At 48.3% G+C, this 14,835-nt stretch overlaps 1 protein-coding gene across 11 annotated transcripts in view; it reads left to right on the top strand.

The window, feature by feature from the left end:
* Nucleotides 1-14,835, top strand: part of CEP164 (centrosomal protein 164) — an 85,656-nt gene that overhangs the window by 48,783 nt on the left and 22,038 nt on the right. For 10 of the 11 annotated variants that reach the window (XM_037057514.1, XM_037057515.1, XM_037057523.1 and 7 more), the window contains 5 exons: nt 2,125-2,352; nt 3,314-3,394; nt 6,860-6,943; nt 11,204-11,289; nt 12,280-12,447. In XM_037057514.1, coding sequence (XP_036913409.1) covers nt 2,125-2,352; nt 3,314-3,394; nt 6,860-6,943; nt 11,204-11,289; nt 12,280-12,447 — 647 coding nt within the window. The remainder of the gene's footprint in view (nt 1-2,124; nt 2,353-3,313; nt 3,395-6,859; nt 6,944-11,203; nt 11,290-12,279; nt 12,448-14,835) is intronic. The other variant, XM_037057518.1, reaches the window with a different exon arrangement.

Here is a 14,835-nt window from a genome sequence, read left to right as displayed (position 1 = left end):
TGAAGCAGTGTGGCTGGCCAGATACTTCCACTTACCCTGAGAAACTCCCACCTCCTTTATGGAGTCTTTGGGACCCCCCCTACCCCTCACTGGTTACTGAGGTCCTGTCAGGTGCTGGCCACTATTGGAGATATTGAGATGAGGAGGCCTGCCTCACCCAGAAGAACCTTGTCTTGAAGAGGAGGAGCTCATCTTGCCCCCTTCTGCCAGCTCAGTGATCATGGCAGATTTCTCCCAGGCTACAGGTTAGGGATGTTGGGAGGATGGGCAACACTGGAAGGTGCTCTGTTTTTCTCCCTGGGACAGGCTTGAAGTTGGTGACAGCATCACCACTGTGTCCAGTGCTCTTTGCTTTGGCCAGTAAAGGCTCATAACTAGGGCCATCTGTGACATTTCAGTTTTATTCATATTCATCTGAATTCCTTGAGGGCAAGATCTGTGTCTTGTTCATATTTGGGTTACCAGGGTGGTGTTTGGCACATCAAAGGTCTCAGTAAATAAAGGTGTGGGTCTCATCACATTATATTAGTTAATATTTATGGAATAACTAATGCCAGGCACAGTTCTCAGTTCTTTGACTGACTTAATGAGTGTTAACCTATTTAATCTTTCCAATAACCTGTGAGGTAGGCCTTACTTTATCCCTGTATTTTAGAGGAAGAAACTGAGGCACAGAAAAGTAATTCGCCTAATGTGGAGCCAACATTTGCATGTAGGCAGTCTGTCTCCAAAGCTGAGCTCTGAACTTCTCTGCTTTCCTGCCTCTCCTCAGGTTGTCCGAATGCTTGAGCTGGCTTGTCAGTAGGCTGCCAGATGTGCAGGCAGATAGATGCTCATGTCTTTGGATTTAGCAGGTCCTTTCACAGATAGCATCAGTGAGTGCTGTGTTCGGGGCTGCTCTTAGGACCTTTGGACTCTGATCAGCAGGCTCCTTGTTGGAGTGTCCCAGGGTATCAGGAAGTATCAAAAAGCTCTGCTCAGAAGTTCTTCACACTAGCTGTCAAGTGTTAGCATCAGTGTTTTCTGGGAGGAAGGCTTCTCTGCCTGAGCTCAGGAGAGATCCCTGACTGCCTTTCCAAGGGGGAGGTTTTTTTTTAAAATTTTGGCCAGCTCTAAAGGTTTTTCCTAGTCTTTAAAGTGAGATCTGTGTGTGACAAGCAGGGTGTGTCAGTTGTGGAAGTTCACTGCCCACATCTCCTTTCAAGAGACCCTGGTAAAAGGCCCTTAGCAGATTGAAAGCTGCTGCATCTTTGCTCCACTGTGGTTCATGAGAAAGCCATACTTGTTGATGGAGCATATGGAGTACAGCAGGCCCTAGAGCAGGGCCATTTCTGCCTGGTGCGGGACACCCTCTGGGCCTGCCAGACGTTTCTCTGAACTGTGCTGTGGTCCAAGACTCCTCCTACTCCAGCTCCCTCCATCGCTTTCTCCAGTAGCAGGTCTGAGACCTGTGCTCTAAAGGCTTTCCAACCCCCGTTTTCCTTTATGAGCATTTCCCCCATAAATCGATGATGCACCTAATCCCATCTTAGAACCTGCTTCTTTGGACACAGTTGAAGTACTCTGACAGAGGCCCTGCCTCCAGGGCTGCGGGGGGCTCTCATGCATGGGAGAGCTCTAGGGAGAGAGCTGCACATACTGCTATTGAAGAAGGGCATCCTCCAGATGCCCTCCTGCCTTTCCCTGCTGCCTTTTAAAATGAAACATTGAAATTCTAAACTTTGGTACTTTTCTCTCATGTGATTCTCTATCATCATCATTGTAAATAAATACCAACTTTTGAGTCTGCAATCCTATGATTGTTGGGGCTGGAGTGAGACAGGTTTATTAATTGAGGACATGATAGATGGTAATGGAGTTGTATAGTCCAATGCAGTGTTTTTTAAGCCCATCAGTGGATGGGGGTCAGGTTGGGTTTCTCTAAATCTCCGTGAAGTTCAGATTTGGCAGGTCTGGGGTGGAGCCAGTAATCTGTTTTAGAAAGCTTTTGGATGCTTGCTAACCGTTGGCATCATAACTAGAGCCTGCAGAAGTCAAGGAATAGCTGTTCTGTCCTACAGCAAGTCTGAATTCTTTGTATTAATTCTTGATGTCTTCCTTTTGACATGATCTGCTGTTCCCCAGGAGTCTCCAAGAACAAGCAAGCCAGAGGAGAAGGATGTCTCTCTCGGATTCCACGCTGCCTGTCCCACTGCTCCCTGCAAGCTCTTTAGCCAGGCTGCAGAGGGCAGTTTGACCAGTGCAGACGACAGAGAGGCTGCAGGAGAGGAGGGTTCCAGGAAGGAAGAGGCAGCGAAGGAGCTGAAGAAGGAGGCTGCTGTCCCAAAAGAGAGCAGATCAGATGCCAGTGAAGTGAGTCACTTCGTCCCACAGGCAGTTGCTGGCTGTGACCCTCTGCTGCTCTCTGAAGCCCTGTGCACATTTCCATACCAGATCTTTATTCCTGAGGCAGGAGCTTCATTTACAGGCCTGCAGTTGGTTGTCAACAGCAGACAGAAACCTTAATTGTGATAAATGTGCCCAGACTCAGCAGGAGGTGAAATCCTGACTGAAACTCCAAACCTGCTGGCTCAAGAAATCGGAGCAGAAGTTTGCTTTTCCATTGGAACCCTCCTGGGGTGTTCATGCTCTTCTGTTCTCCTACTTCCTCTTCCCATTTTCTGCCCCCCCCTTCTACGTTTTGACTTCATCTTGGGGTTAGTCTTCGTTGCAGCAATCTGAGTTCCTATAGCGAGAGAACATTGGAGGGGGCTTGGGGGACAATTGGGAGTTCCTGCCCCAGCCACGGGCAGTTAGGTTATAAGATGGTTCCTAATTGTTTTCTACCTGGGCAATGACCCAAATGGACAGAAGTAGGACCCAGTGGGGAGAGCCTTGGCATTTTTGATTTTCCAGCCCTTAGTCCTATTCCTCCAGGTAGATGGTGAGGTAATTAATTTATTTAACTACTTCCTGGAAAAGGTTCTCTTATTTTGGTTTTTATTTTTCAGGATAGCATCAAACTAGCCTCCTGCCAACTGTGTAGCCATCCTCACTGCACTTCACATAGCTCTCCTTATGTGTGCTGACCTGCATCAGAGTGTGGGAGTCTATATTTACCTGGGCTGCTCAGCCTGAGAGTTCTGGGGCTGGTGCCTGTGTCCAGAGAGGGAGGGAAGGCCCTCAGGACTCTTTCCGGTTTTCCAGAAGAGGTGGATTTTGGTTTAGAGTCAGCCCTATGTTGGCTTCATGGCCTGAACTGACTTCCCTGGCTGGTGATCATGACCTTTTGTGCTTGGTGCTGGGTGACTTTTCTGTGGGTCTCTTTACTCAGGAGCCAGAGATCAGTGAACACATGAAGAAACTTCAGCTCTCCTACTCCACTGCTTCCAACCCCAAATCCTTCCTTGGCCTGGTGAGTCTGAAATGAGAAGCAGCAGAGTGGTGGTAAAAATCATGGATTTGCGGCTCCCTGTGCTTAAGGAGTTTGCCTAAGTCAGGATTCAAACTTAGGTCTTGTCCAACTCCAGTTCTTAGCTTATTAACTAAGGATAATGCTATCTACTGTCTAGGTTTGTTACGAAAAGAAAGTTGGGTAAATTATGCAAAACATTAGCATATAGATGTGAAATAAATATAAGCTGTTACTACTATTACTGCTCTATGAGATCATGTGAGAGCATTGTCTTGTAGGGCTCTTGTAGGAACATTGCATGAATGTCAGAGGTTAGAGATTGGGTGTGTGTGCGCACACACATACATGCATGTGTGTGCATGTGTGTGTGTTGTGGCTGGGGAGGGATCACTGAGCTATGGTAAGAACCAGTCCATAGGCTCTGGTCAGAAGGGGTGCTGTCCAAAGTTAAGACTTTGTCCTGGATTGCCAACATCCAGGGTTTTTTTGTCCCAGACCTTCAACCCAGCCTGGTGCATCCTGGCTTCATTTGCCAGGTTTGTATCTAAGAGAGGTCATTCGGGATGCTTTTTGGCAGAGCATTACCACTAGAAACCATGTCCCATCTGTTTGGAGGAGGCAGATCAAAGGGAATGGATTAGTTGAAGAGGGTCAGGGATGAGCAGTCATGATATGAGGGACTGAAGAGGTATTAGGAGTCTGTGTGCTCTTGCCCTTACTGAGCTGCGGGTGTAGGAGGTAGATGAGAGCTGCATTAAGGGGAGTAGAACTCAAACTGAAGGGAAAATGTCACCAAAAAAGAAAACCCATAAACAAGGAAGGAAAGGCAAAAAGTCATTTGCTGGCAAAAACTGTTGTGAAGAAGAGCCATGTCTTAGAACATTGAAAACGAGGGCTGCAACCCTCGTTTTAGAAAAAGGAGTCACCCGGCAGCAGCTGCGGCACTGGTGAGGGCTGAGGCAGAAGGCGGCAGACAGGACGCCATAGTCCCTCTTTGACCCCGCCCCCACATACAGCGTCACAACCCAGCGACTTAGTTGCCCTGTGCTAGTGAACACCTTAGGGCTCCAATCCTGCTACGGAACAGGCACGAACAGCCCAAAAGATGGTGCAAGAAGAACTCAAAGTCCCAGAGCCAATAACTCTAAGCGACCGAGAAATTGCCAGCCTCTCAGAAGCACAATTCAAGACACTATCAGGATGCTCACAGAACTGGTAGATTATAGTCACAAATTAGAGGAACATATGAAGGCTAAACTAATTGAAATGAAGGGAGATGTCCAGGGAACCAATAGTGATGGAAAGGAAACTGGGACTCAAATCAATGGAATGGACCAGAAGGAAGAAAGAAACAACCAAACAGAAAAGAAGGAAGAAACAAAAATTCAAAAAAATGAGGAGAGGCTTAGGAACCTCCAGGACATCTTTAAACGTTCCAACATCCAGATTATAGGGGTACCAGAAGGGGGAAAGAAACAGCCACAAGTGGAAAACTTATTTGAACAAATCATAAAGGAGAACTTCCCCAGTCTGGCAAAGGAAATAGACTTCCAGGAAATCCAGGAAGCTCAGAGAGTCTCAAAGAAGTTGGACCCAAGAAGGAACACACCAAGGCACAGCATAATTACATTAGCCAAGACTAAAATGAAGGAGAGAATCCTAGAAGCAGCAAGAGATAAGGGGACAGTCACCTACAAAGGACTTCCTATCAGACTGCCAGTGGATTTCTCAAAAGAGACCTTATAGGCAAGAAGGGGCTGGAAAGAAGTATTCCAAGTCATGAAATCCAAAGACCTACAGCCAAGATTGCTTTATCCAGCAAAACTTTCATTTAGAATGGAAGGGCAGGTAAAGTGCTTCTCAGATAAGGTCAAATTCAAGGAGTTCATCATCACCAAGCCCTTATTATATGAAATGCTAAAGGGACTTATCTAAGAAAAAGAAGATAAAAATAGGAACAGTGAAAGGACAGCAAACTCACAGTTATTAACCACACCTAAAACAAAAGCAAATCAAGAGGACAGCTAGATCAGGAGTGGGACCATAGAAATGAAGAACACATGGAGGGTTAGCAACAGGGGAGTGGGAGGAGGAGAAGGGGGGAGAAGGTACAGAAAACAGCACAGAGAGTAGGTAGAAAATAGATAGGGGGAGGGCAAGAATAGTGGGGGAAATGTAGAATCTAAAGAACTTGAGACACGTGGTTATAAACTAAGGGGGGAGAATGGTGGGGGAGGGAGTGTGCGGGGGGAAGGGAATGAAGGGGGGAATAGAACAACTGTAATCGTATAATCAATAAAATATATTTTTAAAAAAGGAAAGAAAAAGGAGTCACCAGAGAAATGTGCCCATTATTTTTTTTCTTTTCTGTGATGGGGTGGAGAAAGCAGTGGGCAGCAGGACCAGAACTTGGCTGGGCATCCCACCGCTTTTCAGGGCTGTGACAACTGTCCTAGTAGCATGTTGCCAGGTAGCAATTCTTCCCTTTGCCCAGCAGGGTCTTGGGTGTGGGGGTGGCAGCATGGTTATGTGGCAGCCAAAGGGCAGCAGAAAGCTGGCACCTGTGTGGGCACATGCTGCCTGTCCCGAAGAGAAACCCGTGAAGAACGTGCTGCTGATTAATTCCCCTTGTTCAGAGGGGCACCTGTATGAGAAGGAGAAAGAACAAATTGGGAGGAGCCTACCAACCGTGTTCCAAGCTGCCCACAGGTTTTATGGGCGCTTTGGCCTCCGTCCTGCTTCCCTGATTGGGGGACAGCTGGAAACTGACATGTTTTGCAGCATGTGCCATGCAAAGAACTTGGGCTTTAGATCTGTCCAGGACACATCTGCTTGCAGCCCCATTACCTGTCAGGTGTGTGACCTTGGGCAAATGGCATATGCTCTCAGACCTGGTTTGTCAGTTGGGAAATGAGGATAAGAGTATTAGTCTAACAGTTATTTTTGTCATAATTTTATAATGAAAAAAATTCAAACATAAAAATTACAAGAATTTTATAGTGACTACCCACATACTTCCTGCCTAGAGTCTACAGTAAACATTTTAACGTACTTGCTTTATCACATGTCTTTCCATCTAGTCACAGTATTATTTTGAAGATTAAAGTAATTAGATATCGCCCTGGCTGGTGTGGCTCAGTGGATTGAGTGGCGGCCTATGAACTGAAGGGTTGCTGGTTCAATTCCTGGTCAGGGCACATGCCTAGGTTGCAGGCCAGATCCCTGGTTGGGGGAGTGCAAGAGGCAGCCAATTAATGTTTCTCTCCCTCTCTTTCTCCTTCCCTTCCCCTCTCTCTAAAAATAAATGCATAAAATCTTTAAAAAATAAAATATTTAGATATAGAAATATTTAGTGCAATACCTGGCATACAGGATGTTCCTTTTTGGAAGGTTGGTGGTGGAGGAGAGGCTCTGGTAGATGCTGTGATGGAGGAGAGTTGATCTTCTCATCTCCACTGTCTCTAGGACTTTGGTTCTGGTAGCCGAACCTCAGAGCACCTGCTGGATGTTCGTGTGCTTTCCCCAGTGCTGGATGGAGCCCACTGGGAGGTAAGTCTCTGGGTGGTGGGCTGGGGTCTCACTTTTTAAAAATTTATTTATTTATTTATTTATTATTGTTTTTAATTTATTTTATTGTTGTTCAAGTACAGTTTTCTGCCTTTTCCTCCCACCCCAGCCCTTCCCACTTCCCTCCCCTGCTTCCACCCTGCCCTGGGGTCTCACTTTTTAGGATAACCCAGAGCCGAGTCCTGCCTGTCCCAGGATATGTTTACAGGAATTTCCTCCCTTCTTATTTATTAAGGCATGGCCCTGACTTTGCCTGTGATAGAGCTTCTTACCATTCCTACTCTGTTGCTGCTGTGGATTAAGGCATTCCCCTCCCCTCCATCATGTTTATCTGCTTATCTACTCATTTAGCAAATGAGGGAAGAACATTTGCTCATGTGTAAAGCACTGTGTAGACTGTGGATTTCAGCCTGGGCCATCCAACCTTTGTAGCTTTATTCTCAGCTTACCCACTGGTCACTGGCTGTGCCCAGCACTCTCCATTCCCTGGGCACCTCACCTCCTCCACTCTCTGCCTGCTGTGCTCCTTCCCGTTTTGTCCAGGGAACCCCACCTCTGCCATCACCTCTTCCCTTTGCTCCCTGCAGCGTTTCCTTTGTTTTATGGTTGTTTGTCTTTCTGCCAGGTAGAAGCTCTGTCGGGCCTGGGTGATGTCTGACCCAGGGTAGGGTACAAGGATGACTCAGACAAGCAGTCATGTTATGAGGAGAAAGTGGAGTAAGGAATGTAAAACTTCAGCATATAAACATTAAATAAACTTAGCTGTGATTACTAATACTGCTGTGTGAATTGCCTGTGAGCGAGATCATTGCCTATGGGCTTTTGCAGGAACATTGAGTGAATCTGGCAGGTTAGAGACTAGGGGTGTTTGTGTGAGACTAGGGATCATCGAGCCATGGCGAGGACCAGTCCCAGGGCTCTGGTCAGGAAGGGTGCTGTGGTTTCATTTCCAAAGTTAGGATTATTTTTTTCTCCTCTTTGAGTTTGTGAAACTTTTTTCTCTCTGTGAGAGAAGAGAGATTCTGGCACGCAGTCTCTGCAAGTTTAAGGGAGCTTTTGGTTTGGGTGGCACAAACAAAATGTTTAATGTGAATTAAGTCTGGGAGCCCTTCGTGAAGTGAGTGCTGGAGACAGGATAGAGCTGTGCGGCCAGGTGCATTTGAGCCTGACGTGATCCTCCCAGCTCTAGCTAACGAGTGTTCCTGGGCCACTGCCCAGCCACCAGGTCCCTACTGCACATTGGTCATCCTCATTTGCGGCACTGGAGGGATACAAAGGCACAAACAAGGGCAGGTGGGATTAGTCAGGAAGGGTGTAGAGTAGGTGAATTGTGGGGCACCTATGGCAATAGATAAGTGGGGAAATTACTGAGTTGGCTGACTGTGCAGGATGTATTTCCATTGCTCTGGCTCCAAAACCTGGCCAGTATCAGAACACTTGGGTGCTTTCAAACAGACAGATTTCTAGACCCTTCCTAAAACCTCATGAGGCTAACAGCCTCTTTTTGAGTCATGGCACTTGGTATTGTATAATGTATTATTACAGGGCCTGGCTTGGGTGTGGTTCCCACTTGGCACCCCCTGTAGCAGTCAGCTTTGGCAGAGGAAGCCTAAGCTGTGTCTCATGACCAGCATATTGGGGTGTGGAGCAGTTCTGGGTTCTCAGGTTGGCTGAGCATATAGAGCCCTTTGTTGGACTCTGTCTCTAGCTCTCTCCTGCCTTTGGGGCCTGGTGGGGCTGAGCAGGGAGGTGGAGCTGGAGGACCAAGCAGCAGCCTCTTTGTGGGACAGTTGGGACCATTGGTGCAATCTCCTTGTCTTTACCGTGGGCTCCTGTCTATGGTCTATATTCTCTGGATCTCTCCCAGGCCAAGGCCAGTGCAGAGGCTTAGAACTGAGTGCAGTGAGTTTTTGTTTACTTCAATTTTATATAGCTTAACTGAGATGTATAATTAACATATAATAAATGACGCTTAAAGTGTACCATTTGATAAGTTTTACCATGTGTGTACACCTTTCAAAATATCACCAGTCAAGACAATGATTATAATCAGTTATAAACATGATAAATTTTATAATAAACTACAAAAGTGACCATAAAATTATTTAAAATAATACAGATGGTCAAAGTCTCCTACAACTTTACTCCCACAGGTGGGGACTGTTAACAGTTTGCATTAACATTTTGCATGTGCCTTTCCAGAAATTCTTGTGTGTACATGGAAGTGTATATTTATTTTCTATTTGTTTGTCTTTTTTCTTCCCACAAAAATTGGGACTCTGCTACAGAAACTTCTTGGCAATGTGGTCTTTAGATTTGAGGACAGACCCTCATTTCTGAGCGAGTTCAGACCTACCTTGCTCCTTCCGTTGGTTGCAGAGCACTCTGCTTTATGGCAGCGCTGTGATTTCTTTAACTGGGGACGGGATCGTATACAAAGCAAAAGCATGCAGCTGAGATAAGGATGGGAAAATGGTGCCCTTAGCAGTGGTAGGCCAGGGGCCTGAGGATGTGCTTGCTGTCTACCCTTTCTGAAGATGATTTCTGTCTGGTTCCTTTGATTTCTCTTCTGGGGATCCAGTAAAAATCTACTCCAGGGCTCTCTGTCTGGGTACTTTCTCAAGGCATCCCCTTTTCTCCAGTAGGGGTTTCTAGCAGACACATAGAAGATGAAACAGGAAGGAAACAGACATTGTCTGCAGCTAGTTCTTTCTGACGCATTGCTCAATCTCCAAATTTTTATTATGATTACCTTCCTTTTTAGTTTGTTAAATAGATTGGTCTGCGTGGTTTTTCCTTGAGAAATGAGACAGGGAGCTATTTACTGAGCTTGGTGTGATTTGTAGGGAAGACAAGCTGTGAGTTGAACACTGGAAGCAAAGAGCTGGGGCATGAGGAGGACTGCATGCCCCAGCCATTGTCCGTGGGCTCTGCCCAGGCTGATGCGATTAGGGCTGGCAGCGCTGGCAGGGAGCCCTTCTGCTGTGGGCACCGGGAGGTACTCAAAGCGCCATTTCTATTTTTAATGTAATTTGGGGGAGCTGGCTTTTTAGTTCAGTTCCTGCCCTTCCTCGCCCATCCAGATGGCAGAGTTGGCCACAGCTGCTGGGTTCAGGCTGCCAGTGGAGAGGTGTGGGAGAGTGTGGGCCCAGGGCTAGGGGACCCCATTGGGGCAGATGGAGTGAGTTGTCTCCTGTCCCACTGCTCCTGTTAACTCTTGCGTCCTGGAACAGCCGGGGCTCCTGGCAATGTGACAGAAGGAATGCAGGTCCTGGGATGGGGACTGGCACTGGCGACACTGCTTGTTTGTTTGTTCCTTTGTTTGCCTTTGGCATGGGGAGGGGGAAAGTATTAGGAGGGAGCTAAGGTTTGTAGCCTTGTCTTTGGGCCCAGTGTCAGTCTGATTGAAGCCCCGCCAGCACGGGAACAGAGGGTGGAGGCCAGGCCAGCTGTACCACTACACTCCCGTGGTCCCAGCCCTGAAGAAAAATATTTGAGCTTGTCAAGAATAGTCTTCTTTGTCACCAGATTTGTCCAGATGCCCAAGCTTTAAAATGAGATTTGTTATTCGTTTTGTTTTTGGATGGGTGGTGTAATCTTTGACGGGGAGGGGGCATCATTGTCCACTGATGGGAGCTGGTAGGCTAGGGGAGCTCAGAATGGAGCAGAGGGGCACCCTGTCTTTCTCAGGTACTCAAATGGTACCCCTTTTGTTTGGAGCATAGCACTGTCTTACTCCCCAGTTCTCCATTTCCCCAGGACCCTTCCTCTTCAGTGTGCTTGTCTGCCACTCCCAGTGCAGCCCAGTTCACTTTAGCATCTTTGTACATCATTTGCACTGAGGTCTGGGGCCTCTCTGGTTCTGGGGTGTCTGTGGATATCTTTCTCTTTGTAACCGGTAGTGAAGGCTTCCAACTGCAGGGGGCAGAATTTGCTTTTTCTTGTGTGTTTTCCTCCAGCCTCTGTCTTCTGCTTCAGCATTCAGTGGCTGCGGTGTCTGGCCTACCCCTCTCAAGCCAGCAAGGCCGGCCCTGGGAGCAGCTGTGAGCCCGGGGGCTTAGCCAGAGCCCCAGGAAGCTTTTTGTATGGTTGACAGGCCACTGCTTTTGTATCCTGAGCAGCCCTCATCCACCGAAGAGCCATCTCCTAGTGCTTCCTCCTAGGCATGGGAGTCGGGTGAAGGACTGAGGAGCCCAAATACAGACTTCTCCAATATACACTTTCTACTTCTGCTGCCCATAGGCCCAGAGTTTGGGTAGAGAAGACAAGGATAACAGCCAATCCAGTGAAGACGAGCTACAGAGCAAGCAGTCCAAGGGCTCGGAGAGGTACAGTGTGTGGGAGGCCACCCTCGGGGGCCCGGGGATGCCTGCACTTGGGCAGAATTCCTGGCTTTGGTTCAGCATGGCTCAGTGTGCTCCTGCCTGAAGGCAGACCTGGATGCTTCTTACAAAGTCTGTGTGGGTGCGTGCATGTGCACACACTCAAACCTCCTGATTCTGCACCAAGACAGGAATGGGAGAGCTATTGGGTGCCTTTAGTGGGACTCTGTGCACATAGCACTGCCATGGGCCAGGGCTCTGTCCTTGTCACTGCTTGGATTAAACTGTGTGTATCTGGTCATGAGCCAGCACTGGAGCAGCCTGTGAGAGATCTGGAGGAGTCATGCCCCAGGGTTGGTTCTGCAACGCAGAGCTCTGACCAGGGCCCTGCTGTATCAGAAGTGGCTGTGACCAACTCTGTGTATGTGTGTGTGTGTTTGGGAGGGGGGCTTCCAGCTTCTCAGGCCTGAGCCCCTATAAGAGAAGGGCTGCCAGCCTGGAAGGAGAAGGGAGGTAGTCACTTTACTTTTTGGACCTTGAAAGGCTATCAGAATTCTTCCTTAAGACTACATCTTCATGCATTTTCTATAGTCTGACCACTTGAATCACACTTTCCTTTTTCTCCCTAACTTCTGCTCAGTTCTTCCATCCCTCTTGGGCCCCAGTGATAGTGAACTCTGGGAATGGACACACTGGGAATGTGTCCAGCTCTCACTCCTGGAACAATCATATACAGCACTGGGGCCTGGGGAGGCTGAGTCTGGTCCAGGTAAAGGAAGAACTCAGTAGGGAGTCTCCTTCCTGCTCTTCTAGCTGCTTTGCCCGCCCCCCCCCCCCCCCANCTTTGCCCCCCCCCCCCCCCCCCCCGCCTCTCCAGAACTGGGGCCCAGCCTGGAAGGAGGAATGGACCTGGGTTCATATACTGCACTCCCCAATTCTGTTCCTGCTCTCTAAATGGAGGGGGCCTGACTCTGCTGCTCTGGCTGGTCTGACCAGGTTGTCTCCTTTACTTCTGCATGAGGAGCGACTCAAGAGTCCCCTTCACAGCCAGGCCACTGAAAAGGGGCCTCTGCAGGCCCCTGATGGACAGCCTGAGTGGAATGGGGCAGAGGAGCCTGAGGAGGTCCCTGCAGGCAGCTCCATCCCGCCTGATTCCCTGCAAAGGTAAGTGAATGGCAGTGGCCCTGTTCTGTGTGTAGTCATGTGTTCTGGAGGTGGAAGGGGATGGTAGGGGGTGGGGAGGCCTGGAGAATTGGGGGGAGTGGGGGCAGATTTGCAGCTGAGGTAGTAGTAACAGGTCTCAGGTTTCTGCTGAGTATCCCACATGAGCTGGAGAGTAAGTAAATTGGCCACTTCTGAGCTTTCAGTCCACAGCTATATTGGGGTATGTAGTCTGATTAGGGCAGCTTAGGATATCTTGAATGAGCTGGTAAGAATGTCTTCTCACCCAACTACCTCCCTTCCAGGGGCTGGAACAGAGACTCCTGTTACTGGGCTGTGCTGGTCCTGCACTGGGGCCATTTTTCCTAGTGTCTGTCCCCCAGCTCCTTCTCACCCAGTAGTCATCCAACCTCTGGTTGTTCAGCAAAGCCCTGTAGAGCCCTGTTGTGTGCTAGAGGGAGCTGCCTAGCCCCAGGCTTTCCTGCGGCCAGTGGAGAGGACCTTTGTACCCTTGCCTGGTTCAGATCATGGTGCATATTTGCTAGTTCTGTTCTGGCAAGAGAAAGAAGCTGATTTCAGAGCTCATCCAGTTGGAATGAATCACTGGGAGAAGTTGAGCAGCATCCATGTTCAATCATCAGCAGCTGTGTGATGCTGCTGTGTGGATCACATAGTGAACATGTATGTGTGCATCTATGTGAACACCTGCTATGTGCAGAACTTCTCCTTGGGTCCCATAACCATTCTGCCTCACACATGGCCCATGAGTGTCTGTTCTTCATTCTGAACAGCTCAGGAAGAGGCAGGGAGGGCGGAGTGAGATGTAAGACCTGAGGAAGGGAAACTGTTGGGCCTCCCTCTCTTGTTTCCATCACAGTTCTTTGACCCTGAATGGGATGCGACAGGGTCCCATTGCACTTTACTGACTTTAACACATCTGCTTCCTTACTGCTATCAAGGGAGGAGATCCCAGGCCCACCTGCTGCCTACAGGAGGGCCAAAGAGCAGTACTCTAAGGCCAAGGAGCCCAAGGAGAGGTGGTGGTCAGCCTTATCCCACAAGTCTCTCCCGAGGTGTAAGGGCCAGTTTTAATGTGTCTGTCCCTGTCCTCTGTCGCATATGGATGGTTTTAGTTCCCATCCACTCTTGGATGCTACGGACAGGATACTCTGGTCCCAGCTGAGTGGGCAGAGTTGGGGGGCAGTGGGTGTACCCTTGGTTCTGTGAGTAGCCATCACTAGTCCCAAGGCTCCCCTTGTCAGGACCTGGGGTATAAGGGTGGAAGTGAGGGAGTACCTCCTGAGTCATTAGCAGAAAGTGGTAAATCATGTTCTCCCCTCTACCAAGCACTATTTTTCTCTTTCTCGAAAAAAAGTTATATGTCAGTTATAATTGGAAAAATTCCCACTCAAAAACCCAAAAAAGTTTTATTGAAATAGTTTTATACATGAAAGTACCCAAGTCTTACTTGTACAAGTTGGTGAATGCTTACACATGTACACACCATGTAACCACCATGTAGGTCAGATAGGGAATGTTTCTGTCCCCCGAGAACTTCCTCATGCCCCTTTCCTCTTAACCCACCCACCTCAGTTGGGTGGGTTAAGAGGAAAGAACCACTGAAACCAACCAAGAACCCAAAACCAGAACCACTGTTCTGGTTTTTGTCCTGTAGATTCTTTTTTCCAGCTTCCCAGCTTTATATACATGGAATTAGGTGGTATGCAGTGCATATCGTTTGTGCCTGGGTTTGCCGTTCACCTATGTGGTTGCATGAAACACTTCCAACACTTAGAAATAATATAGTTTCACCTATTTTCACCTTCCCCTATCTCACCATGCTTACAGGTGACAAAATTGAGGCTCAGCTAGGCAAAGGGATCTGCCCAAGGTCACATTGCTAGTCAGTTGCAGAACTAGGACTCAGACTCTAGTCAGTGGAGCTATAGACTTCTGACGTTTAGTATGCAGCCACTGTGCCTTTTCTCTACAAGGAGAGAGACAGGTGCTAGGGCTATACCAATTTTCCTGTCTGTGAACCAAGTAGTACAAAAGAATTAAGAGTCCTAAGGATTCGGGCTGACTATTGAGCACAGACACATTCATCCACTGATTGTTACAGAAACTGTCACCGAGAGCTAGCAAGACACATGAACTCACGATCACATGTTATCACCATGGGCTGCAGGAGAGTTGGTGAGGGGTAGCCTTGTTTTTCAGGTGGTGATGTATCCTACAGCGATAGTTCTGACCCTGAAGTCTCCTTGGTGACTGTGGACAGTCAGGGTGCTTTTATGTGGAAGGAGGCGAGGGGCTGAGAGAAGGACCAGAGGGGGTCCACTCAAGGCCTCTGGGAGTGAAGCTTGGCAGTGAGAGAAGCCAAGGCAGCTT

Source organism: Sturnira hondurensis, unplaced genomic scaffold (genome assembly GCF_014824575.4).
Source record: "Sturnira hondurensis isolate 20B ecotype Veracruz unplaced genomic scaffold, ASM1482457v3 Scaffold0009719, whole genome shotgun sequence".
Classification (NCBI taxonomy): Eukaryota; Metazoa; Chordata; class Mammalia; order Chiroptera; family Phyllostomidae; genus Sturnira; species Sturnira hondurensis.
The sequence above is the reverse complement of the archived record's forward strand: the minus strand, read 5'-3'. Positions and strand labels throughout refer to the sequence as shown.